The sequence below is a fragment of the Lacerta agilis genome, chromosome 17 (genome assembly GCF_009819535.1).
Source record: "Lacerta agilis isolate rLacAgi1 chromosome 17, rLacAgi1.pri, whole genome shotgun sequence".
Taxonomy (NCBI): Eukaryota; Metazoa; Chordata; class Lepidosauria; order Squamata; family Lacertidae; genus Lacerta; species Lacerta agilis.
In genome coordinates, this window is record NC_046328.1 from 21,753,285 (window position 1) to 21,780,867 (window position 27,583).

The 27,583-nt window shown below is 46.6% G+C and overlaps 1 protein-coding gene across 1 annotated transcript in view; it reads right to left on the bottom strand.

The window, feature by feature from the left end:
* KSR2 (kinase suppressor of ras 2) overlaps nucleotides 1-27,583 on the bottom strand; it is a 186,314-nt gene that overhangs the window by 153,608 nt on the left and 5,123 nt on the right. Inside the window, exons 2-3 of the mRNA XM_033136030.1 lie at nucleotides 7,622-7,762; nucleotides 706-856 (exon numbers count right to left, since the gene is read on the bottom strand). Of these exons, the coding sequence (XP_032991921.1) occupies nucleotides 706-856; nucleotides 7,622-7,762 (292 nt within the window). The remainder of the gene's footprint in view (nucleotides 1-705; nucleotides 857-7,621; nucleotides 7,763-27,583) is intronic.

The following is a 27,583-nucleotide window of genomic DNA, read 5'->3' on the forward strand; positions in this document are numbered from 1 at the left end:
TTAGATGGCTATAAAAAGAGGGTTGGGAAAATTCAGGGAAGAAGAGGAGGCTACTTGGGGGGGGGGGGGTACTAGCCATGACTGAAGGCATTGCTTCTAAATACCAGCTGCTGGAGGGGAGAGCACTGTTGCACTCAGGTCAGTGTGGTAACTGTGAGAACAGGATGCTGGACTAGATGGTGTCAGGATATTATTACAAGCCAAGCTGCAAAAGCTGCAGCAGCGAGGCCAGCATGACTGTTTTTATCCTGTGGGAAAGCTACCAGTTCTACCAGCTTTCTCACACACGTGATGTTTTTGTACTGTACTATTGTACTTTACTTTCGTTTCTGGCTCAGAGATGCTGGACACCCTAATGCACAGCTCTGACTTACTGAGCTTGCAAGCAGAGACATACTCTGCATTTTATCTGCAATAAAGTAGTTTTTAGCCTTAATGGCTTGTGTGTGTTGTTCTTCACTCTGGGGAACAATCGCATATTATCAATGTGCCCCTGGACTCGAGTAGCCAGGAGGGCACGCAGGCTTCGTCCCTACCTGGGGGTCAGTCTCACGACTTGCCCCCGTGGGACGTTTCATAAAAGATGGGCCATTGGAGAGAAGGTCCTGAAGGTCCTAACTGGGGGGGGGGGGCAAGGTTCTCCAATGAAAGTTAGACACCCAGTCATCAGGGAGGGAGGGAGGGAGGGAGAGCACACCTTCGCACCTGATTTATGGACGCTCCTGAGGCAGGAGAGAGAGGCATTGAGCCTTGCGCATTCTTCCTGGTTGGCCCCAAACTTCTTCACCGTCATGCAGACCTGCTCGTCCGTCATTTCCAGAAGGTCTTCCAGGTTCAACTGGCCGGGAGTGATTTCCTAGAGAGATAAATAATAAAAAAGGGCAAGTGTCATAAGAGGGAGGAAGACAGTCTCATCAGGCCAAGCGAATCTGCCAGAGATCAACAACTCAATCGCATCCTCCTGAAATGTAAAGGGTTGCAGCCAAATAAATCGTTGCTCAGAACAGGCCCACTGGGATTAATGGTCCTGTTTGAATCGGGTTCCTTCATTCCAATGGGTTTGCCGAGAGGAGGACAAATTTTGGGTGCAATTTCTTATATGAATATTGAGGCAGACAGGTGCTCTGAGTCACCAGCATAAGCAAATGTCTGGCTCTTCTAAGGCTTTAAAAGGTAAAAGGACAGTTAGGTCCAGTCACAGACGACTCTGAGGTTGTGACGCTCATCTTGCTTCACTGGCTAAGGGAGCCGGCGTACAGCTTCTGGGTCATGTGGCCAGCATGACTAAGCCACTTTCTGGCGAACCAGAGCAGCGCACGGAAACGCCATTTACCTTCCCGCTGGAGCGGTACCTATTTATCTACTTGCACTTTGACGTGCTTTCGAACTGCTCGGTTGGCAGGAGCAGGGACTGAGCAACGGGAGCTCACCCCGTCACGGAGATTCGAACCGCCGACCTTCTGATTGGCAATCCCTAGGCTCTGTGGTTTAGACCACAGCGCCACCCGCTTTATAGAACCTCTATTATCGATCCTGTGGAACTGACAGGTGGAGAATACTCTCATTTTTACATACCTCTGTTATTAGTAAAGGGAACCTTTGAATGAGTTAACACTTTATTATCCTTTTGGAACCACACTGTATTTTTGGACTTCCAGGCTGTGTCGCTTTATGGTTTACATTTTTTTAATCTTTTCTTTTTGTTTTGTAGGCACAAAACCAGGCATAAAATTAAATGGTAATATTGCATACATACAACCCAGGGCAAACGGGGCACTGCCCCATGAAGTTCGGCCTGCCCTTAGCCAGTCCCTACCTACCTGCCTGATGTCTTCTTTACAGAACATCCAGGGCAGGGACCTTGCCTGGCAACTTCCTCCCCACTCCCCACCCCATCTCAGTGCTACCCCAGCAGGGAGGATGGGATCAAAACTGGAATTAAACTGGCCTCTGTCTGCCTTTGTCTTTAGCGCCACCTACTGTTGGTCTCCATGCCTAGCACCCTACCAGCTCCAAGAGGCACCTGCTCCCAAGGACTGCTACTACTAACACAAGGCTTTCCTTAAGGGGTGATCCAGGTATATATGTTGGTCTATTGATTTGATTTAAGACGTGCTTTGTACTTGTCTTACGAATGCAATTGTATTATTGATTTTTAAGCTGTTCACTGGTGTTTTTTTTTTTCTCTCTCTCTCGCTTAACGCTAGCAGTCTAGACATCTTTGCAAATAAATAAATAAACAAATAACTGGGAAGAGCCTTGCTGCTGATTCAGTATTATTATTATTATTATTATTATTATTATTAGTTTGTTTGTTTTTGTCGTTTCTTTTTTGAGTTTATGCTTTATTGTACACATCTAAAAAAAAAAAAGAAAATCATACATTTACACCACCCACCACCTCAAATAAAAAATAAACGAAAAAGTAAATTCTTATGTTTTGCCATTAAATCTTCTTTAGTGAATATAACAGACCCTCCGAGTGTCCCTATTTTCCAGAGACAGTCCCAGAATTACAGAAGCCATACCAGCTTCTGGTTTGATCCCGGAATGTCCTGCTTTTCCTTAGGACGTCAATATTTTCATCGGAGAAATGTTGGAGGGTATGGAGTTATGAGACCCTCCAAGCTAAGGAGATAGCAACCTTTAGAAGACATCTATACAACCTTTAGAAGACATCTGAAGGCAGCCCGCTACAGGGAAGTTTTTTTAATGTTCTATTATGTTTTTATATATGTTGGAAGCCGCCCAGAATGGCTGGGGCAACCCAGTCAGATAGGCAGGGTATAAATAATAAAATTATTACTATTATTATTATTGCAGTCAAACCACAGCTGTCGAACATAATCCGTTCTGGAAGCCTGTTCAGCTTCTGAAATGTTCGACAACTGAGGCATGGCTTCCGATCGGTTGCAGGAGCTTCCTGCACTCGAGCAGAAGCCATGTCGGACATTCGGCTTCCGAAAAACGTTCAAAAACCGGAGCATTTCCGTCCGAGGTTTTGGCATTCAGGAGCCGAAATGTTCCAAAACGGAGACGTTCGGGATCCAAGGTTTGACTGTATTATTATTATTATTATTACAGTGGTACCCCTGGTTGCACATGGGATCCGTTCCAGAGCTCCAGTCGGATCCCGAGGAATTCGCAATGGGAGGTGCCGCTTCTGCGCATGCGCACGGTGCATAGAGTACTTCTGCGCATGCGTGCGCAGTGAAACCCGGAAAAATACTTCTGGGTTTGCCACATTCGCATCCTGAAGGATATGCAACCAGAGGCGTGCATATCCAGAAGTACCCCTGTATTATTATTATTATTATTATTATTATTATTATTAAATGGGATGTCCATGTTTTGATTGGAGAAATGTTGGAGCATATAAACACGCTACTTTTCTCTCCTCTTTGGATCTTAAAATGTTTCCATCTGCACTATACATTTAAAGCAGTGTCGTACCATTTTAAATAGTTTTGGCTTCCTCCCAAGGATTCCAGGAACTGTAGTTTGCTAAGGGTGCTGAGAGCTGCTAGGAAATCTCTGTTCCAAGAGCTACAATTCCCAGAGCTCCCTGGAAGAGGGATAGATTGTTAAACCACTCTGGGAACTGTAGCTCTGTGAAGGGAACAGGGTGTGGGGAGCCTCCTAACAACTCGCAGCACCTGTAACAAACTACAGCTCCCGGGATTCTCTGAGGGAAACCCAGGGCTTGCTTTAAGGGGGACAACACCACTTTAAACGTGTGCTGCAGATGGAGCCAATGTAAGTAAGAGATTCAATATTTATGAAGTTTCTATTCCTAGAAATAGCCAAGGGCCAGCAATCCCATGGAAATGGTCAGTGCGTCTATGCACCTCGGGGCAATTTAAGGTGCTGCGGGGGTGGGCAAGATCGCTCCCAGGTCCTGGGCTCTCCGAGAGACTTTTGCAAGAAAACAAGAAGCCAAGAAGATATTAACGAGTTGCATTTGTGAACGTGACATCGAGCCGTTCAGCCACTTGCTCGGTTGCCAAGGGCAACTGGGAGTTTTCTCTGGGTAGCAAAGATTACCTGGTGACATCGCGAACAGCTCTCCTGCTAAATAACCATAACCTCGCCCTATGGGGCTCCTGCTGTGGGGTCAGGCAGAATGATGATTTCGGATATTTGAACTGCGGAGTGGATATATTGATTGAAAATGTATTGCATTGTAACTTTTGAATATATTTTTTTTAGAGAAAGAGAGAGAGAGATTTGAACTGAACAAAAGGTCTTTCATTGAAGCCGCATTTGTACAGAACAATGCAAAGATTCCAACTAAACGCAAAGGAGATTCCGACTGAACATCAGGAAGAACTTTCCGACAATAAGATCTGTTCGACAGTGGAAAGGTCTCTCTCGGGAGGTGGTAGACTCTCCTCCTTTGGGGGGGTTTTAAGCGGAGGTCGGATGGCCACCTGTAATGTATGGTCTAGTTGAGATTCCTGAATTATAGGGTGTTGTGCTAGATGACCCTTGGGGTCCCTTCCAACTCTACAGTTCTATGATTCTAAGAGGTCCCATTGCAGTTCAAGGACACATTTGAGCCATTAATTGTGCATATTAAATAGTATTAACTATATTGCGAGCAGCTTTGATTTCCAAATTCAAATTCAGTGTGCAGCCCCTGGGGTCGGTGTGTTGTTGTTGTTGTTGTTTACTATTAATAATTACATTTTATTAAGAAAATTTCATCTATAAAAAGATAGAGTGTGGGGGGAAAGAAAAAAAGAAGTGTGTGAGATTGAAAAAAAGAAACAATACTATCTGTGTTGAAGGATTCTTGCAGCCTGCTTGGTCTGAGAGGTTGGACTGCCCTACCCTAGAAGACAACACAAAGCAGGGCTAAAGAAGGGCAGGGCCTGGGCAGAGTCCCAAGGGCCAGATGGAAATGCCTGGAGGGCCACCGTTGGTCCATCAAGCTCAGGACTGTCTGCTCTGACTGGCAGCAAAGTTACAGACAAGGGTCTCTCCGTCAGCCCTAGCAGGAGATGCCTTCAGGGTCTGAACCTGGGAACTGTTTGCATGCAAAGCAGATGCTCTTCTGCTGAGCTGTGGCTCTTGGTGTTTCCTGGGTATTATCAGAAGCGGTTTATAATTTCAAGGTTTGCTTACCACAGGGAAAAGACTGTGTAGCTCAAGGGTAGAGCATCTGCCTTGCTCACAGAAGGTCCTCTCAGCATCTTCTGAGAGCCGGTGTGGTGTAGTGGTTAAGAGCGGTAGACTCGTAATCTGGTGAACCGGGTTCGCGTCTCCACTCCTCCACATGCAGCTGCTGGGTGACCTTGGGCTAGTCACACTTCTCTGAAGTCCCTCAGCCCCACTCACCTCACAGAGTGTTTGTTGTGGGGGAGGAAGGGAAAGGAGAATGTTAGCCGCTTTGAGACTCCTTTGGGTAGTGATAAAGCGGGATATCAAATCCAAGCTCTTCTTCTTCTTCTTCTTCTTCTTCTTCTTCTTCTTCTTCTTCTTCTTCTTCTTCTTCTTCTTCTTGTTCTTCTTCTTCCGTTAGGGCTGGGATGTCCCTTGCCCCAAACCCTGGAGAACCATTGCTGCCGGTCAGAGTTGCCTGTATTGAGCTAGATGGACCAAGGGCCTGGCTAAGGCAGCATCCTATGTTGCTTTTCAGATTTTCCACTGAGAAAATGACCCAACATAAAAAGAAAAAAAGGTTCCCAATCCTATTTCTCATTTTGCTCCTTTTAATGCTAAAAAAAAGGAGGTGTTTTAGTCTGGTGCTGCCGGCTAAGCCTATGCATATGAACTAGATCAGGGGCGTCCAACTTCCAAGATTCTGCGATCTACTCACAGTATTAAAAAAAACTGGCAGTGATCTACCCATTGTCAGAGTTGTTCAGCTTTTTTTAGGAAGCCAAAGTTGTTTTTCCTGGTGGAAAAAAGACTCACAGAGTAGAGCAATGCTGCCCTCTTGTGGACCTGTGGAGACAGTGCATCAAAGAAGCGAAGTGTGGCCGCACTTTTAACTTTTCAGGGTCTGAAATTGGAAGGAGAGTGCGGCTTATATTCGGGAGTGCTTCCTTTTATTTGTCTCTTACCTTAAAAGAGGGATTTGATCAGAGAATATATAAAAGTAATAAAACCGACATTCATTTTGATAAAGTGGTTACTGGTACACTACACACAAGCACCAGTAATCAACGGCCGGTTGTCATATGTCGAGCAAGCTTCAAATCATAAGGGGACAGAGAGAAGAAAGGTGATTGGCTGAGTAGATGATGATGCTGCCATAGGTGGGTTCTGCTGAGTCATTGTATATTCATATCTCAAAAACTGCTTCCTGGGAGAGTCAGCAGAAATTGTAGTTTGGAAAAGATTCAGAGGTTGCCAACTGACCATATCTTGGCCTCCTTTTGTGCCTTTCAGGAATGACCACGGATTTAAACATGATCATGTACTTATTACTGGAGATCAAACCACTGTTAGAGCAGGCATAGGCAAACTCGACCCTCCAGATGTTTTGGGACTACAATTCGCATCATCCCTGACCACTGGTCCTGTTAGCTAGGGATCACGGGAGTTGTAGTCCCAAAACATCTGGAGGGCCAAGTTTGCCTATGCCTGTGTTAGAGTTATAACTACAAGGCCCCTAGTTCAAAATACGGCAATCCTACGAACGGTTCTTTGCAACCACATACCACGTTGTGAATTTTGGCCTTAATGAAGTGTAAAAGTTGGCGATATGAAAGACCTTTAGCCTGCCAGGCCTTTTTATATGGATGCTTTGGGCTGAATGGTGGAATAAGGGTGATGGGATGCAGTTGGGGTCCCTGTTCCTACTTCTTCCTTCCATGCTTTAAGCATGGACGATGTGGACCTGTTTAGTGTTGTGGGAATTTTCCTTAGTTTGTTTTGGAGGAACAGGTAGTGAAGATGTTTCTGATTTTATCTGTCTCCACGCACACCCATTGTTTACCCCCCGCATCTCCCTCTCTTTCCCCTCCAACCACATGATGTCTATTGACAATAGCGTCTCATAAAGCAACTGCGGAAAAGACTCTATGAATCTAAAGGGGAGACACTAGACATGTATTTTTCCTTGTTTATTTGGCTGTTTTGTAACACAATACAATATTTAATACAGTGGTACCTTGGTTGTTGAACGTAATCCATTCTGGAAGACCGTTCGACTTCTGAAATGTTTGAAAACCGAGGCGCAAAGTAAATGGATAAAATGGGAGGGGACACTCGGCAGAAGCTGTTCGACTTCCGAGGCACATTTGAAAACGGAAGCATTTACTTTTCGGCATTCGGAAATTGAAAGGTTCGGCTTCCGAGACGTTCGACAACCGAGGTACCACTGTAAAAACTTCTTTAAAAAACAAGAAACGTAAGTGAAGTGTAGGTTTCTCAGTGTGCTTTCAGCTGCCTCTGCTTTACATCACCTAATTAACTAACTAAACTAATTAAAACACCTCAGTGCTTCTTAGCGACCCCAGTTTGCTCCAAAAAGGAGCAATTTGTAGAGCACCATCAAAGGCACACAGAACAGAGGAAGGGGAGGAGTGGGGCCAGAGGGACAAGAAGCTGGAGGAGGGAGGCCTGGGAAGAGGCAGGGGCCAACCCCGCCAAGATCTCATGCGCAGCTCACCTCCATGACCTCCTTGCGGACATTGACGATGCGGAACCAGTGCAGGAGCTGCGGGAAGCCCTCGAGCTTGGCGTTGCGTTCCTGGAGGGCCACTTTCCTCTTGCACGAGAGCTGGCGGCTGAAGTACTTCACCAGTTTGCTCTGGGAAACAGAAAGGGTTGGGAAGAGACAGGAGGTAGGCGGAGTCAAGGCAGCTGTCTGTCAGGAGATCCTGCCCACCCCCTAGGCATGTTACCCCCTCCTCTCCCCACCATGCTCCCTTCCGCACCCTGGCCCCCAATGAATCACGCCTGTGGGTGTCGCCGCCATTTATTTATTTATTTCAAATGTTTCCCATAAATAAATAAAAGTGGTACTCGGGGTATATTGCCACTGACAGTGGGGGCAGAATCTAGCCACCATGGCTAGCAAGGAGTGGGGGCAGACCCAAAAGCGGTTACGAGGAGAGTCATGGAATTATAGAATTATAGGGTTGGAAGGATCAACTAGTCCAAGTCCCTGCAATTTGGGAATCTTTTGCCCAATGTGGGACTCGAACCCGCGACCCTGAGATTAAGAGTCAATCATACACCACACACTTATTTCCCATGGAAACGGAAGCATATATTTCATTCTTAGTAATTTTGCTTACGTATACCACAGCACTTTCTTCATAGGCTTCTTTTCTTTTCTTTTCTTCTTTTCTTTTACAAATATTTTTTTTTAATCCAAAATCAGAAAGAACTCAGAAAGCCCAACAGGTAGATGCAAATAAGATCCAGGCACAACGGAGTTACAAACCCAGTTATTTCAAATCTCAGAGATCCCCTTTCATAATGCAATAATGATATTATTATTTTTGCAAAAGGATTTAAGAAAAAAAAACACTTCCAGGTCACTGTCATTCATTCTTTCATATGTTTGTTTATTACGGTTATAAACCAGCTCAAAAGGCACATATAGGACGGCTTTCACAAAAGTAAAATATGCATTTAAAACAATATACAGCAAACAGCTTAAGACTTAAAACAGAATTAAACAGACATGTGAGAACCTAAAAGATTAAAATTTGGTCACTGTCATTTTCGAAGCAGACTGAAAAAGCTATTTCGTTCTTTTGTTGTTAAGCCAGCCTATTGCAAAAAGGCAAACATTTGCCCTCGTCTCTCTAACTCCTTTTGCCTCTGGCCAAGCTCATCGCTGGCATGCAGGCTCACAAAGTTGACCAAAACTTACATTAGTTTGTAAGAGGAGCCTGCTGGATCCAGCCAATGGCCCATCTAGTCCAGCGTCCTGTTCTCCCAGTGGCCAACCAGACGCCCCAGTGGGAAACCCTGCAAACAGGACCCAAACGCAAGAACACTCTTCCCTCCTGTGGTTTCCAGCTACGGATCTTCAGAAGCGTTGTTGCCTCTGACAGTGGAGGTATAGAGCACAGCCTTTTCCTCCAGGGATTTGTCCAATCCCTCATTTACAGCCATCCAAATCAGTGGCCGTCAGTGCGTCCTGTGGCAGCGAGTTCCACAGTTCAACGATGTGCTGCACGCATGGATAAGTTTTTTTTCTTTTTGTTGTTGTTGTTGTTCAGTCTTTCAGTCGTGTCCGACTCTTCGTGACCCCATGGACCAGAGCACGCCAGGCACGCCTATCCTTCACTGCCTCTCGCAGTTTGGCCAAACTCATGTTAGTAGCTTCCAGAACACTGTCCAACCATCTCATCCTCTGTCGTCCCCTTCTCCTTGTGCCCTCCATCTTTCCCAACATCAGGGTCTTTTCCAGGGAGTCTTCCCTTCTCATGAGGTGGCCAAAGTACTGGAGCCTCAACTTCAGGATCTGTCCTTCTAGTGAGCACTCAGGGCTGATTTCTTTAAGAATGGATAGGTTTGATTTTCTTGCAGTCCATGGGACTCTCAAGAGTCTCCTCCAGCACCATAATTCAAAAGCATTCATTCTTCGGCGATCAGCCTTCTTTATGGTCCAGCTCTCACTTCCATACATCACTACTGGGAAAACCATAGCTTTAACTATACGGACCTTTTTTCTTTTATCTGCCTTTAAACTTACAGCAGTTCTTGAAGCAACTAGCATGACTTTGGCCAAACTACGGGAGGCAGTGGAGGATAGGGGTGCCTGGCGTGCTCTGGTCCATGGGGTCACGAAGAGTCGGACACGACTGAATGACTGAACAACAAGAAGTGATATGAGGGGGGGGGGACACTTCTCTTCATGCTGGGCATCATGAACCCGTCAACGGCGTCCCTGCTAAAGTTGCAGTTCACTATTCCTGACACAAGGCGGCACTGCATCATATATCCTGGGGTGTCTGGCTCTTCATTCTTTTTCGTAGCCCTGCTGGTTCTTCCCCTGCAGAGACTCCAAAGGGTGTCTCATAGCATCACCCCAAAAGAATAACTGTCAGATTGTGGACCGGATCTGACTTCACCAGGTGTGTGTTAGCAGATGCTGACACAGGGATGAGGAACTTCAGGTCTGGGGGGGGGGGGTGAATGTGGCCCTTCAGTAATCTCTGCTCCGACCTCAGGACTCTTTGCAGGCCACAACTCTCACTAGTGCTGCTCAGAGTCTTTGCCTGGCTGGAATGTGCCCTTTGAACTATGATAACGCCTCTTGCTTGCCTGGACGGAGGAGGGAGAGAGGTTTTCCTTTGTGAGGTAATTATCTGTAGGAACCTCTGGTTTCTGTGTGGCTTGAATGTCAACTACGGTACAAAAGGTAAAGGGTTGTGTCTGTTGTTCTGCCAGGCAAATGGAGCGCTGCCCTGCCAATATCTTTTTCTTTTTTAAAATATATTTTTATTGAGTTTTACATTAAAAAAATTAAATTCAAACAAAACTTCAACGTCATCGTTTAAGATTCCCTGAATCCTTCGACTCCCCTCCACTCTTCCAGGGTTACCATTATCAATCTTCCCCCCCCAAAAAAACTGCTTCCATTATTTTCTCTTAAAAATTAAGAAAAATAATTCATCTTTACCATAGTTTTTCATACATTACAAGCATTACTCAAACCATGCCAAAGTTTTTAGTTGTTTACAGTGTTCTCTTAAATACATTATAAATTTTTTTCCCATTCCTTCTCAAAGTTTTTCTCTTCCTGGTTTCTGATTTTCCCAGTCAGTTTCGCCATTTCGGTGTAGTCCATATCTTCATCAGCCATCTTCATCAGTCGGGATTTTAGGTACAGAGATTCCGAAGGAGCAGAAACAATTATTTACGTATGTGACAACAGCAGCACGGACACTCTTGGCTCAGAGATGGAAAGATGCGCCGCCAATCTCAGTGTTGATTCCTCTGAATGCTTCCAACAAGGGGTGGTCCTGGGGTGGTCCTGGCTGTTAGCTTCTCATTGTTGTTGTTGTTCAGTCGTTCAGTCGTGTCCGACTCTTCGTGACCCCCGCACGCCAGGCAGGCACACCGCAGTTTGGAGGCAGCTTCTCATTAGGTGGGATATAAACCCAATATAAATTTTATATTGCTGTGCTTTCCAATCCCCTACTGTTTTCATGTTTTGCACCTTCCCTTCCCCGTCACAATGGTGCTGTTCCAACCTCACATGCCTCACATGGAACTCAAACCCACAACCCTGAGATTTTCATACTCTACCAACTAAGCTATCCCTCCTGTCTCGCTCCCAGCCAACAATCAAGCCACAACCCTGACATTGACTCACCCCACCCCACCCCACCATGTATATCTATGGACACAGATGAAGACACAGTCTGAGCTGTTTACTAGTGGAAAATTGCCCCAATATACCTGAAGGAGCGTCTCCGCCCCCATCATTCAGCCCAGGCACTGAGGTCCAGCTCCGAGGGCCTTCTGGCGGCTCCCTCATTGCGAGAAGTGAAGCTACAGGGAACCAGGCAGAGGGCCTTCTCGGTAGTGGCATCCGCCATGGGCGTACCTGGGGGGGGCAGGGGGCAGCTGCCCCCCCCTAGAAGCAGAGTCCGGGGAGAGTCCGGGGAGGGGAGAGCAGGGAGGTAAGTGAGGCGGAGCTGGGGCTTGGTACCTTCGCGCCTCCAGCACCCCTCTGGAGGCGCTAGGACCCTGTTGCGCTCTGAGGGCTGAGCACGCCAGCCAGGGAGGGGAGGACAGTAGCCTAATTCTAAAGTGGCTCTCCCTCACTGTAATTGGCTCCTGAAACCGGGGGGGGGGGGGACGACCATGGCTTGCCCCCCCCCCTAGTTTTGATCCTGGGTACGCCCCTGGCATCCGCCCTATGGAATGCCCTCCCATCAGATGTCAAGGAAATAAACCAACTATCTGACTTTTAGTAGGAATCTGAAGGCAGACCTGTTTAGGGAAGTTTTTAAAGTTTGATCTTTTATTGCATTTTTAATATCCTGTTGGAAGCCAACCAGCGTGGCTGGGGAGGCCCAGCCAGATGGGCAGGGTATAAATATATTATTATTATTATTATTATTATTATTATTATTATTATTATGCACTGCTCTGTCAGAGGGCACAGTCCTGCCAAGCCACCATCCTCAGAGGATAAGTCTCCTGCGGTATTTTCATTTCCCAAACCTTGCTGAAGCCACAGACTGCAAAATCAGGGGTTTCCTCTGTTACAATCCAGAGATATGGAGCAGACAACTCTCCTGGCCTTCAGGCTACAAAGAGTTTTAGTTTAGTTAGCTCCTTGCTTAGACAACACCTCTGGCAGTGGGATGCCAGCCTGCAGGGCTCTCTTGCAGCTGTCCAGGGTCCTGTTCCCATCTGCCTTCTGTGTAAGGGAGCTAACCCTTTAGGGAGGAAGGGGTGGGATAGGCATCCAGTGTGGCACAGAAGGTTCAAATCCCCACTCAGCCATGAAGCTCATTGAAGTGGCCTTGGGCCAGTCACTGCCTCTCAGCCTACCCTACCTCACAGGGTTGTTGTGAGGATACACTGAGGAAGGAGGAGAACCACTATGAGCTCCTTGGAGGAAAATTAGGATTAAAGCTATTAAATAAATGAATAAATAAAATGAATGAATGAATAGATAGATAAATAAATAAATAAATAAACACTGTCCTCAGAGATCTATCCATTCAGTGTCTTATTTCTTCGTCGTATCCTGTTCTCCTGGCATTGCAAGTCGCTTTGGTTATGAGTTGGGATGGGACAGAAATTCAACTCAGTTCACATTTTATTTTGCAATTTGTAAAACTTAATTTGCAATTTGTAAAACAATATGCAAACCGAAACGCAGCCATTCTCTGAAATTCACACTTCTCTGAATTTTTCAAGGCAGTTCTCTAACCAAGTAACATGTGCAAATACACATATACTAACTAAAGTCTGCACACAAATGAGCTTTAGTAACAACAACAACAACAACAACAACAACAACAACAACAACATGGACAGATTGTGTTAGGAAAATTGCTTTGCAAAAGTGTGTATATCAGGGGAAATTGCCTGCAAACAATGTGTATACAGTCGTACCTCATGTTGCGTTCGCTGCAGGTTGCGAACGACATGGGATACGAATGCGCCAAACCTGGAAGTAAGGGAACGGAGTACTTCCGGGTTCGGTGGGTCGCGCATGCGCAGACACCCCAAATCGCGACCCGCATGTGCGCAGAAGTGGCTCTGCGGGTTGCTGACTTCTCAGGATACGAACGGGGCTCTGGAATGGATCCCGTTCCTATCTAGAGGTACCACTGTAGTTGGGAGAAATTCACACTTAAAATGCTTATGAATTTTCATGAGGACTTCGGTTTTTTTTTTAAAAAAAAATGCAAACCGGTGTGGAAATGTGGAGAACTTAGGATTGTAAAAATGAGTAACTGAAATTGACAGGTTCTCTGTCCATCCCTTGCTATGGGTTTAAACAGAAAAGGAGGATATGCAAATATTAAATAAAAGTGTAAGCAGACAAAAGCTCTGCAGCCCTTCGTGCAGAATAAGAATGGTGGTGGTGCTCAGTTCTCCATCTCTTTTGCCCAGGACAAGCCCAGCCTCTGCTCATTTCAAAAGAGCAACCTGCAAGCTGATACCTGAATAGAGATTGTGGCTACGAGGCGATAAGAGAAAATATTTATCCTCAGCCCCCCCCCCCTGTGTCCCTCAAACAGCTTATTCTCCATGGAGATGGCAGGCAAGGGGGAGAAGGGGGGAATGTGGTGTGGTGAGAGGGGAGAGTCCATAGCTGCTCAACTGCCTCAGGACTCCACAGCAGGCTTCCTTCAAGAAAAATGGGTCAGCGCACCCAGTGGTAGCTGGTGCCCCCTGGAATGGGAGGGTGGAAGGCAGGGAGATGAACAGCAGGGGGAGCCAGAGGCGAGAGCAGGCAGAGGCTACTAATTCTAGCTTTGCCCCCATTCTCCCTTCTTCTGTGAGACTGAGGAGGAGGAGGAAGATGACAGCCAGGACCATCCCCTGGGCTGGTTATGAGTAAGCCAGACAGGCTGGCTGAGGGAAGCTAATGGATCAGACTCCATTGGAAGTTTCTCCTTTCTTCACAAATAGGAAAGGGGGGAGCCTTGCCAACCATTGCTACTGTCGTCATCATCGTCATCATTATTTATACCCCGCCCATCTAGCTGGGTTTCCCCAGTCACTCTGGGCGGCTCCCAGCAGAATATTAAAACCACGATAAAACATCAAACATCAAAAACTTCCCTAAACAGGGCTGCCTTCAGATGTCGTCTAAAAGTCAGATAGTTGGTTTAGTTCCTTGACATCGGATGGGAGGGCGTTCCACAGGGCAGGCACCACTACCAAGAAGGCCCTCTGCCTGGTTCCCTGTAACCTCACTTCTCGCAGTGCGGGAACCACCAGAAGGCCCTCAGAACTGGACTTCAGTGAACGATAGGGGTGGAGACGTGAGTCCCTTGGAGATGTTGTGGAAGGAATGGTCCAATCCTTGGCAGCTGGTATTCAGAAGCATTACTGCCTCCAACTGTGAGCATAACAATCCTGGCTAGTAGCCTTCAATAGCCCTCTCCTCCATGAATTTGCCTAATCCTCTTCCAAAACACCCCAACTTCATGGCCACCACTGCCTCCTGCGGAAGAAAGTGTGTTGAACCGTTCCGGAAGCTCTGCAGACGCCATCTTGGCAGTCAAGATAACCCCGCAATTAATTGGTTGGCCATGAGCTCATAGATGTTTCTGTTTGTTTGCTTTGATATAGGCTAATTGGCTGGCTTTGATGCTATCCTTATCTGTGGGCTCGGGGATGCTGGGCTCTGAGCCCAGAAGGGGGAACTATCTGTAAGATTTGGGTATCTGCCACCTGTGCCCTCATCTGGACAGGTGGAGTGATGGGGAGTCCTAGCCAAACTGGCGTTTGCTTCTTTGTGTAGAAAGAAGGCATGGGTGTTTGCTTGGGTGTGGACAAGCCGTCTCCTTGCTGCCGTGTCCTTCCTGTGTCAGTAAAGACTAGGAGACCTGGCAGGCTGATTTGCTGTAAGTCTATACCTTTCTTTAGCAAAGCACTAGAACTGATCCCTCTGACATTTTTGGACATCCTTCTTTGGTACCCCTGCACCCAACCAATCCCTTGAGCTCTCCTTTGGGCCTGTGGATCAGGACAGCAATTTCTCATAGATTAACTCTCCACTGTGTGGAGCCCTTTCATTTATCTGCCCCAAATCTTCAGCAGTGCTTCCTCCCTCCCTCCTCCTGGCTTCTCCCCGCCCTGCCTAGAGGAGGAAGGGGGCTGGGCTTTGTTGGTGCCAGCAGCAGCAGCAGCAGCAGTGCTCGAGCGGCCAATATTTTAAGCAGCCCCTCTCCCTCACCTCTGCTGTGGTTTAAATGCGATATGGCACTACAAACTCTCCAAGCAACAAAGATGCTAGGTTGGCCTCAACTAGGGCCAGGGCCTTCTCAATATTGGCCCCGACTTGGTGGAACAGCCTATCACAAGAGACCAGGGCCCTGTGGGATTTGGCATCTTTCCGCAGGGCCCGCAAGACGGAGCTGTTCCACCTGGCCTTTGGGTTGGCTTCTGTTTAATACTTTTGCTTCATCTTTTATTGGTGGGTTATTTTTGAAATTGAGACCTGCAGTTTTAATTGAACTTTTAAATTTGTATTTTAATCTATTATTTTAAATTGATCGTGTTTATGTGTTTTTTTGCTGTGATTTTAATTGATGTTAGCCGCCCTGAGCCCGGTTTTTTGGCTGGGAAGGGCGGGGTATAAATAAAAATTTTATTATTATTATTTAATATTATTATTATATTATAATGAGGGCTGTGCCTTATATATTTTATGATGGTGGGGGTGAAGATAGATAGATAGATAGATAGATAGATAGATAGATAGATAGATAGATAGATAGATGATAGATAAATATGGGGTCATGGGTGGCGCTGTGGTCGAAACCACTGAGCATCTTGGGCTTGCCAATCAGAAGGTCGGCAGTTCGAATCCCTGTGATGGGGATTCTTTGCGGGAAGTCGTGACTGTTTAAAAGTGGGGTGATACTGCTTGAAAAGTATAGTGCAGATGGAGCCTCACCATAGGAGAGGAGGACTAAGCCGTTGCACCTTCGCCTTCATGGGAAAGGTGGGCTGGAGATGTGTAAATCGATCCATTTTGGTTTCTCCAGTCTTAAGTTCAGTTCTCCACATCCGTTTGCATTATCATTATTTATTATTATTATTATTATTATTATTATTATTATTATTATTATTATTATTTAAACAAAAAATTCCTCATGAAAATTCATCAGCATTTTAGTGGGGAAACTGCTCTTCAAAAAAAAGTGCATATTAGGCAAAGTGTCATAGAAACATTTTCACTAAAAAGCTGAGGAATTTTCATGATGAATTTTAAAAATAAATATGCAGTATGGAGAACTGAACTCAAGCTTGGGCTGGGGGGATGAGAAATTGAGGCTCCATACACATACCATACATTTAAAGTGCATGGCTTCCCCCCCTCCAAAGACTCCTGGGAACTGTAGTTTACCTCTCACAGAGCTACAATTCCCAGCACCCAACAAACTAACGTTCCCTGGATTCTCTGGGGGAAAGTAACGTGCTTTTAAATGTACGGTATGTATGCAAACTCAGAGAAAATGAAATTAGTGGATTTGTCGATCCCTAAACCTAAATTAGGATGGGACGCGGGTGGCGCTGTGGGTTAAACCACAGAGCCTAGGGCTTGCCGATCAGAAGGTCGGCGGATTGAATCCCTGCGACGGGGTGAGCTCCCGTTGTTCAGTCCCAGCTCCTGCCCACCTAGCAGTTCGAAAGCACGTCAAAGTGCAAGTAGATAAATAGGTACCGCTCCGGCGGGAAGGTAAACGGCGTTTCCGTGCACTGCTCTGGTTTGTCAGAAGCGGCTTAGTCATGCTGGCCACATGACCTGGAAGCTGTACACCAGCTCCCTCAGCCAATAAAGCGAGATGAGTGACTGGACCTAACAGTCAGGGGTCCCTTTACCTTTACCTTTTTAAACCTAAATTAAGACACGTTTTCTATTGCATTGTTATCTTCTTTGTATCCCTCTCTCACCCTTGACTACTTTTATTCTACAGCAGTAGCCGGGGAGCGTAAGGTTCATCTTCCTAAACATAAGAACCTAAAAGCCGTGTTAGATCAAACAAAAACCCTACTTAGGAAGTCTTTCAGGTATTTGGGGCCCGAGTTACTTAGGTCTTTAAACACTAATGTCGTAGCCTCCAACATTTCTCTGATGAAAATAGGGGTGCCCTATTCAATAATAATGATGATGCTACTTAAACGCTGCCCATCTGACTGGGTTGCTCCAACTTGGATAAAAACATAACAGACCATTTTTGAAAACTTCCCTATATAAGGGCTTCCTTCAGATGACTTCTAAAGGTTGTATAGTTACATATCTCCTTGGCTCGGGGGCCACATAACTCCATACCCTCCAATATTTATCTGATGAAAATAGGGATGTCCTACCAGCGGGTGCCACTGTGGATTGAACCACTGTGCTGCTTGGGCTTGCCGATCGGAAGGTCGGTGGTTCGAATCCCTGCGACGGGGTGAGCTCCCGTTGCTCGGTCTCAGCTCCTGCCAACCTAGCAGTTTGAAAGCACGCCAGTGCAAGTAGATAAATAGGTACCGCTGCGGTGGGAAGGTAAATGGCGTTTCCGAGCACTGCTCTGTTTTCGCCAGAAGCCGCTTAGTCATGCTGGCCACATGAGCCAGAAAAACTGTCTGTGGAAGCAGACAAACGCAGGCTCCCTCGGCTTATAGAGCGAGATGAGCGTCGCAACCCCAGAGTCATCCACGACTGGACTTAATTGTCAGGGGTCCCTTTACCTTTACCAGACCCTCCAACATTTCTCTGATGAAAATAGGGATGCGCTAAGGAAACGCAGGACATTCCGGGATCAAACCATGAAACCGGTACAGCTTCTGTAAAACCAGGATTGCCCCGCGAAAATAGGGGCAACGTGAGCATCTTGAATTGTGCCCAGAAACAAACTGGCAACCGGCGCAGCTGTTAGGAAGCAGGGGTTACATGAGATCTAAATGGATTACCATCCAGTAATCCGGATGCTGCGTTTTGGACCAACTGAAGTTTCCAAGCTGTCTTCAAGGGCAGCCCCATGTAGAGCGCCTTGCAGTCATCCAATCCAGAACTTAGCATGGAGCACGGAGTACAGGTGGCCAAGTCACCTCTGTCCAAGAGGGGTCATAGCTGGAGAACCAGCCGGAAAGGAAAACAATTATTGGGTCCAGAGACTTTGCGCCTGCCCACTAGGGGAAACAGGAAGCCCCAAACATTTATTTTTTAGATGCCCCTTTTATGATGAGTTACGCAGAGACACTATTGTCCCCCAACTGGAGAGGCTTGCTGACCTTCTGGACAAGCCTAAACTAAATGCTCTCCTCTTAGGCAAAGATCAAAAGACGACCTGGATGGTCGCCAGATTTTGCACACAGATCTGTAGGCGCAGTCTATCCTCCTGGAACAAATTAGTCTGCAGGGAAAATAATCAAAGTGAGCCTCCAGGGTGAGAGGGTCATTCTGTATGGTATCTCAAATTTTAAACTTTTAGGTTCTCATGTGTTTGGGTGTTTAACTTAATTTTAAGTCTTAAGCTGTTTGTTGTTTATTGTTTTAAATGGATATTTTACTTTTGAGGAAGCTGTCCTAGATGTGCCTCTGGAGCTGTTTTATAACCCTAATAAACAAATGAATGAATGAATTATTGGGTCACTGCCCCTTTACCTCCATTGCCTACAACTGCTGGAAAAACTAAAACGTACTCAGGAGGCTAGCACCACCCCTGTTTCCATGCTAGCCTGTGTCGACAGCAAGCCCCAGGCACAGGACAGCCAGTGTGGTGTAGTGGTAACAGTGTCAGACTATGACCCGGGAGGCCAGGGTTCGAATCCCCACTCAGTCATAAATCTCACTGGGTGACCGTGGGGGCCAGCTGCTGCCTCTCAGTCTAACCACCCTCACAGGGTTGTTGTGCAGAGCGGGCAGAACCACTTGGCAATGGAATAAACGAGTAAACACGCCCTGCTGAGCTTCAGAGGGCCACACCGTGTCAACTCGCTGAAGCAAGAGGTGGTAAGGATGGCATTAAACCTGGTCGCCAGGGAGAGGGACGACAGCTGCACCTCTCCCCCAGTGCCTAGCGCCAGCTAATCGACGGAGCTGCAACTGACGTCAGCCGAGGCTGGAAACTGCTCCCTCGGCCTGCCCTGCTGGGAGATTAAGATCTTGCTAAAACAAAGGAGAAACGCAGGTGGAGAGGAAAAAATAATAAGAATAATAGTGATAAATTAAAGGCACGGAGCCAACCGCTCAAGGTGGAGTACAATCGCCCGTCCATTCCCCCCACCCGCAGGTCAACCAGCGATTCCGTCAGAGGAGGAGCAGAAATCCAACCCACCTTGGAGAGCTCCCTTGGCAAAGGGAGGCTGCGCTTGAAAGTTTAATGAACGCATATTTCCAGCATTAGGTGAGAGCCCGGCTATAGTGACAGATGATCCCCCCCAGACTGTGCCAGGCTCCCAAAAGGACAGCTGGTTGAGGGCAGACAAAAGGGAGGCGCCGTTTTAACAGGAGCAAGGTCTCTCTTTCGGAGGGGGGGGGGGAAGACGGTCGAACTTGTTTCGCCCAAGTAGTCAGAACCCTTCTTCTGGATCATAGGAAGCTGTCGAGTCAGACCACAGGCCTATCTAAGCTAGTGCTGTCTACACTGACTGGCAGCAGCTCTCCCTCTCAGAGAGGGTTGTCTGCCAATGCTAACTGGAAATGCTAGGGATTGAACCTGGGACTTTCAGATCATAGAGTAAGAAGGGACTCTGAGGATCATCTAGTCCAACCCCCTGCAATGCAGGAATAGGCAGCTGTCCCACACGGGGATTGAACCTGCAAGCTTAGCATTATCAGCACCGCACTCTAACCAACTGAGCCAGATGCTCTAACCACTGCACTGCAGCCCTTCCCTTATGGCACAGGAACAGAGAAAGCTGCCTTGTATCAAGTCAGGCCCTAGGTCTATCTGGCTTAGTACTGTCTACACTGACAGGCAGCAGCCCTACAGTGTTTCAGGCAGTCCTAGATGGAGGGGTTGAATCTGGGGCCTTCTGCATGCAAAGCAGGCACTAAGCATCTCGAATGAAAGCAAGGGGTGTGCCCACCAGACACATTCATCGGTGTGCCTCCATCTAAGGAAGATTCCTGTGTTCCAATGAACACAGCAACCTCCCCATTGACGCTGAGCTGGACAAACGTATTGGCAAGGCAGCTACGCCAATGGCTCACCTCTCCAAAAAGATATGGGGAATGTGGTGCTAATGGCCAATACCAAGATGAAGGTCTACCTGGATTGTGTGTTGAGCCCGCTGCTATATGGAAATGAGTCATGGGTAACTTACACCCGCCAGGAGCAATGCCTCAACACCTTCCATGTGTGCTGCGTCAGGGAGATTTCGGGCATCAAACAGCGCGACAGAATCTCAAACAAAGATGTGCTCTCCCAAGCCCAAATCCCCAGCCTGTTTGCACTCCTGTCTCAGCGACATCTACACTGGCCTGGTCATGCTCAAAGGATGGAAAATGGCAAGATCCCCAAGGATGTGCTCTGCAGGGAGCTGGCTTCAGGCACTAGGCCTGTTGGCAGACCAACTCTGTGTTACAAAGATGCCTGAAAACATGACATGAAGGCTGGCGACATTATCTTTTCTGTATGGGAATCCCTTGCAGGTAATCGCAGTGCCTGGAGACAGCCGGGTTGTGTATCCACAGTGGTGACCAGAGGAGGAATGACTACCGGGAGGAGAGCAGAGGAAAGAAACGCCACGGTGCACCTGTAGCAGCAAAACTGGGTGAATTCATCTGCCCCAGCTGCAACAAAACATGTCTCTCCCTTTACTGGTCTCTACAGCCACAGCAGGGGCTGTAACTCTCTAATGGTTTGACTTTACCCCCAAAGGCACACTCTTCCATTGTCTCCAGAGACAGACAGGTGCCAACAGGGAGTGGTTTGTCTGCCGCTCTGTCCATCCATCCTCTGTAGACTCTGTAAACTCTCCAGATATCATTGCCAATCTCAGCACGAGTGTTCCTGAAGTGGGGGTGGCAATCTTCATCAATATTTGGGAACCGGGCACCATTTTGAATCTAGATGGTGGACCAAAACATAACTTTGGTGTGACTTCACTTATCAGGGGGAGCAAACTATGGTGTCCAAACTACGCTAATTTACACACCTCCAGCTATATTGTCACCCCCTTTGGTGGGTGGGTCTCCGCCAAATCTGCTGTGACGGGTCCAACCTGCATAATTTGGAGGGCTCTGAAAAATCACAGCCAACATTTGGCAGGATGGTTCCCACCTGCACCAACTGGGAAGCCTCTTGTGATATCGTTGCCAGACACGGGACGAAGGTTCTCATAGTGGAGGCAGTAGCTTCTGTCTATGTTTGGAGACTGGGTGCCATTTTTGAATCAACCCTAATTAAACTTTAGCTCACCGACGCACAAAAATAAAAATGGATTCAGGACTGGAGGAGAAGCTGCCCAGGTCAGTTCAGAGTCTAGGATTGGTGGGGCGGAGGTGTATGCAGCCCTAAAACTCATAAATTGCCCTATCCATATAAAATTCACAATGTATTTTAGTTTCTTCGAATTTACAAGCAGCACCAGGCACTTCCTGCTAGTATTGGATACTTGTATTTATATTTTCAAAACAAAAAAAAAACCCATGTGATTTTGGCCTGATCTGCATCTCTAGCTACAGGTAGGTAGCCGTGTTGGTCTGCCATAGTCAAAACAAAATAAAATAAAAAAATTCCTTCCAGTAGCACCTTAGAGACCAACTAAGTTTGTTCTTGGTATGAGCTTTCGAAGTGTGCATGCACACGAAAGCTCATACCAAGAACAAACTTAGTTGGTCTCTAAGGTGCTACTGGAAGGAATTTTTTATTTTGTTTTGTTTTGCATCTCTAGCTTTCACCAGGTGCTGTCCCAGGTTCTGACATTACAACAAAGAACACAGGGGAGGAGGCAATGCACACAGTACAGGCTTGAAATGCAGCAATCCCATCTCAAAGAGAAATCTGGGGTCATTTAAATCAACAGCAAGCTAAAAGGAAATTAAAGCACATATCAACACTCTACATGTCTGGATAAGCTCATCTAAACAAAAATGTTTTTTTTAATTAGGTGCCAAAAAGAATAATAGCAAAGGAGCCTAAAGGTAAAGGTAACGGGTCCCCTGACCATTAGGTCCAGTCGTGTCTGACTCTGGGGTTGCTGCGCTCATCTTGCATTAATGGCCGAGGGAGCCGGCGTACAGCTTCCGGGTCATGTGGCCAGCATGACTAAGCCGCTTCTGGCAAACCAGAGCAGCGCACGGAAATGCCGTTTACCTTCCTGCCAGAGCGGTACCTATTTATCTACTTGCACTTCGTGCTTTCGAACTACTAGGTTGGCAGGAGCAGGGACCGAGCAACGGGAGCTCACCCCATTGCGGGGATTCAAACCGCCAACCTTCCAATTGGCAAGCCTTAGGCTCTGTGGTTTAACCCACAGTGCCACCCGCGTCCTCAGCAAAGCAGCCTGCCTGGTGTCAATAAGCAAGGAGTTCCAAAGTAGATTTGTCGTGATGGGGTGACACAGCACTTAATTCTACAAATCTAAACTCCTGCTAGGCTCTCATATGCCTGCCCCAAAATGCTGGGAGACCAGAGGCTCTCTACAGCTAACCCACAGTTTTTCCACTGTTACCCCTAAGGTCTAACCCTCAGACATGAATCCCCTGTGGGCTTCAGTCTAAAGTAGGTAATTTCTATTGCCCTACCTAACAGCTCTTTGCTGATTATGTTTGATAGTTATTTATTATTTATTTACTAATTCGTTTTTTAAAAATCTGAGCAGTTTACAGCAAAAGTAAATAAAACTGTGACAACAATGAGGAACTGAGCCTTTGCTGTAATCCTGTGGAACTCTCTGTCATTTTGTGCCAACTTTTAAACTGCTCACTCCTGCCATTTAGGCAAGAAGATCCTTTCAACTGGATATTATTTAACCTGAGACTTCCTGCATGCAGAGCTCCACCAGGGAAGCTATATATCCCCACACTAAATGAGTTGTGGGCCAAAGAGCATTTACCATCCATTTGCAAAGCAGATGACATTCATTACGTTTGTAAGCTTTGCAATATTTGCATTTCTCACCGTAAACTGGAGAGGCACAACCTCGTCTGTGTGTCGCTTTTGCTGGGCAGGTGGCACTAAGATCTTCATCCCTGTAGTTAGAATCTGGATCAGTGTAATGTGCTGGGGACTTTCAGAGTTATCTCGGGCCTAGGACCTCAATTCCATGCATGCAATCCCCCTCCTCTGCTATTAGGAAAGGTCCTGTTCAATAGGGATGGGGAGAAATTTGATTCATCTCCCAGCTAGAGGTGAAATCTACCTCATTTTCACATTCTGAAACAATCCATGAACCGAAACCCGGCCCTCCTTTGAACCTCGCCACTCAATGCCGTTTCCTAGCCAAGTAACTTGTGCACACACAAAAAATGTATATACTTCAGGGGAAGTGTGCATTAAAAATGCATATTCTTGCAGAAATAACATACCAAAATGAATTATATTAGGGAACACTGCTTTACAAAAATGTGTATCTTAAGCAAAAATGCACACATACATATGTACTGTACATGAGTAGACATCTGTACTAAAATGTGGATTGATTTTCATGAAGACCTTTTTAAAATAAATAGAGCACAAAGTGATGTGGAAATGTGAAGAGTTGAGCTTAAGAATGGGGGAAATGAGACGCTGAGGCTGCATAAACACCATATATTGAAAGCAAATATAAGGTACATGGTTTCACCCAAAGAGTCCTGGGAACTGTAGTTTACCAGAGAGAGAGAGAGAGAGAGAGAGAGAGAGAGAGAGAGAGAGAGGGAGGTGCACTTTGCAGCACCAAACTACAGTTCCCATGATTCTTTTGGGGAAGTTGGTGTGCTTTAATTGTATGGCGTGTACAAAACCTCAGAAAAACCAAAACAGACCGATTCATTGATCCTCAACCCAACTGGAGACAAATCTGTTGCAAGCTGATGTGCAAATGCGGGGAGCTGAATTTAAGTTTAGAAAAATGAGAAACTGAAATCAACAATTTGCCTATCCCTGCTCTTCAGCAATATATCCATTTCACACACCTTCTCCCCCTTGCCTTAGAGCCGGCGACCTCCTTCACCATGCTGCTGTCTCAGACAGTTGTGGGACGGGAGGACGTCTTAAAAAAAAAAAAAATGCCTCCGGCAGATTCCAAAATATAATAATAAACTGGAGCCATCTCTGGAAACAGGAATATATTCAAACACCCACAGCACATGGGTGGCCAGCAGAGAAAATGAAAACAAAATGTCATCACCTCCAGTCGCTCAGTGTGGTGTGAACAAAATGCTATGCCCCCCCCCAAAAAAAACCACAATTCCGCCATGTGTCATCACCATATAAACCACAGGTGTGGCTATAGATTCAGTTAGCAAGCCAGGTCCAGTACTCGGCCACATTGCCAGGTGGGCAGGGTCAGCCAGCTGTCAATCTCCTGGCATGATATGATGCCAGGTGATACTTCAAAGAAAGAACTGGGAGAAGGCTTAAGAGTGTCTCTTCCCCCCCCCCCAAAGTTCCTCCTAAACAGACACAGACACAGACACAGCTGCAAATAAAAGTGTCGGAAGCACACTGTAAGGCAGGCACAGGGAACCTTTGGCCCTCCAGAGGTTGCTAAACTACAACTCCCATCAGCCCCAGCAAGCATGGCCAATAGCCCGGGAGGTGGGAGTTGTAGTTCAGGAACATATGACAGGGCCAAAGGTTCCCCACACCAGATGTCCTTTTTTATTTTGCACTCATGTTGATTTCAGCTCGCGGTGGAATCAGAGCAGTTTTATGCAATCCTACTTTCAACAGGTATATAGTTAAAGCTATGGTTTTCCCAGTAGTGATGTATGGAAGTGAGAGCTGGACCATAAAGAAGGCTGATCACCGAGGAATTGATGCTTTTGAATTGTGGTGCTGGAGGAGACTCTTGAGAGTCCCATGGACTGCAAGAAGATCAAACCTATCCATTCTTAAAGAAATCAGCCCTGAGTGCTCACTGGAAGGGCAGATCCTGAAGCTGAGGCTCCAATACTCTGGCCTCCTCGTGAGGAGAGAAGACTCCCTGGGAAAGACCCTGATGTTGGGAAAGATGGAGGGCACAAGGAGAAGGGGACGACTGAGGATGAGATGGTTGGACAGTGTTCTCGAAGCTAACAATGTGAGTCTGACCAAACTGAGGGAGGCAGTGGAAGACAGGAGTGCCTGGGGTCACGAAGAGTCGGACACGACTGAACGACTAAACGACAACAACTTTCAATGGGTTATTTTTTGTGGGGGACACACTGCTTCCTGTAACTTAAAGTCAGTGGTGGTGCAGTGATTAACATGTCGGGCTAGGACCTGGGAGACCAAGGTCTGAAACCCCACTTGGCCATGAAGCTCACTGGGTGATGTTGGGCCAGTCACCTACTTTCAGCCTATCCTACCTCACAGGGTTGTTGTGAGGGCCACACGTCACCTTGAGCTTGTAGAGGGCCTTCTTGGTGGCTGCTCCCAGTCTTTGGAACTCCCACCCTAGAAGAGCTGGACTAGTTCCCACCTTGTTGTCTTTCCCCTGACAGGTGAAGACCTTCTTATTCCAACCGGTTTTTGGAAACTGACTGCTTTTAATGACAGGGTTTGTGCTGTGCTGTTTTTATGGTAATTATCTGCATGTTTTTAGTAGATTTGTATATGTTTGTTTGTGTTTTAATTATATTAATGTTTAGTTGTTTTTTAAAAAAAATCTCCATGTTTTTAAGTATGTATGTATTATTATTCTATCTGTAAGTCACCTTGAGTCCCTGTCAGGGAAAAGGGTGGGGTAGGATAATAATAATAATAATAATAATAATAATAATAATAATAATAATAATAATAATGGTGCTCTTCAGCATGGCAATAATGCGCTGGCATTGCTGAAAAACTGGAAATGCAGAATGACGTATGGATGGTCCAGTATAACTCCACTATGATTGCACTATTGACATGTTGCAGAATACACACTCCAAAACAAACAGACAAGCAGAATACTCCCATCTGGAGGGGCCCAAAGCCATCCTGGGGCAACCTCCCTCCCCCATGCCTACCTAAGCATTATCACTCAATGCTTCAACATTGGAAATGGAAGGAACGGGAATTCATTCTATAGCATCATTTGTATCAGGCGTCTAATTAAGAGATTCCTGCCGGTCCTTCTTATTAATTAGACAGCCCCATCAATCTGTGTGAAGCTTATAGCTTAAAGAACAGAAGTCTCAGCCCGGAGGATCTTGCAGCTTCAAAACTGACACAGAAAGGGTGAGGAAAGAGGGAAACAGAGGCAGTGGAGAGCATGGCAAGCAGCAGCGGAGGCTGGACCATTTGGGCAAATGGGGCAATGCCCCCACCCAGCTCAGCCAGTCCAGAGGGTGGCCCTGCCAGTCACCTCCCTCCTCCCTCCTCTTCCTCCCCCCCCCTCCTTAGCCTCAGTGTTGCCCTTGTGGAACTCAAATGAGGGTGGTGACAAGACTAGAATTCATTGACTCAACCTGTCATTTGCTCTGGCGCCACCTACTGTTGGGCTCCCTGCCTTCTGCCCTACCAGTTCCAGTGAGCAGCTGCCACATTGCACAACGCTGTGGAGAGCCACAGCCAATCAGTACTGAGCTACATGGGTTGAGGCGGGCTCCTATGTAGCTGCTGAAGAAGAGAGACCATAATTGCAACAAGGATAGAGAGAGCCTGGGTCCTTCGGCCAGCTACTTGCTTCCTGCCTTCTTACCAGTCCAATGGGTAGCCTTGCCTGTCACCTTCCTCCTCAGTGCCACCCTTATAATACTCAGCACAGGGGAGGATGGGGACCAAACTAGCATCATCTGACTTCACCTGTCATCGGCGCCACCTGCTGTCAGACTCCCTGCCTTGTGGCCCGTCAGATACTAGGATAGCTGATCTGAGTAAAGATTTGAGGGGACCTGGAGAGGCCAAGGGTTGAACCTGGGAACTTCTTCATGCAAAGCAGATGCTCTGCCACTGAGCTGCCATATAAACTGCCCCTTGCCCAGTTTTGAGGGTTTGTTTCTTTGCTTGCTTGTTTGCTTGCTTGCTTGTTTGAAACCATCACTGCCCATTAGCATCCCAGAAGGGAACTTTTACAAAATGTGGTGGCATTTTTTGTTTGTCCCCCCCCCCTTTCAGACACAAAAGACTAATGCAGGTTCTGTGTCAGCAATTTCTGTGCGCCAGTAACTAAACAAGTGGCAAGGGGAAGCTTTTTGCAAGGCTGGGTTGATGCTTTTCCTTGATAAAGCCAGTGACATAACCTTATAATTTATTTTTCACTTCCAGAAAGTCAAGGCTGCTAAGCCCATCTGTTAAACCTAAACCTTAAGGTGGCCTTGCTATTTATTTATTTTTTTAATGGAATGAAGGAAGATTTCAGT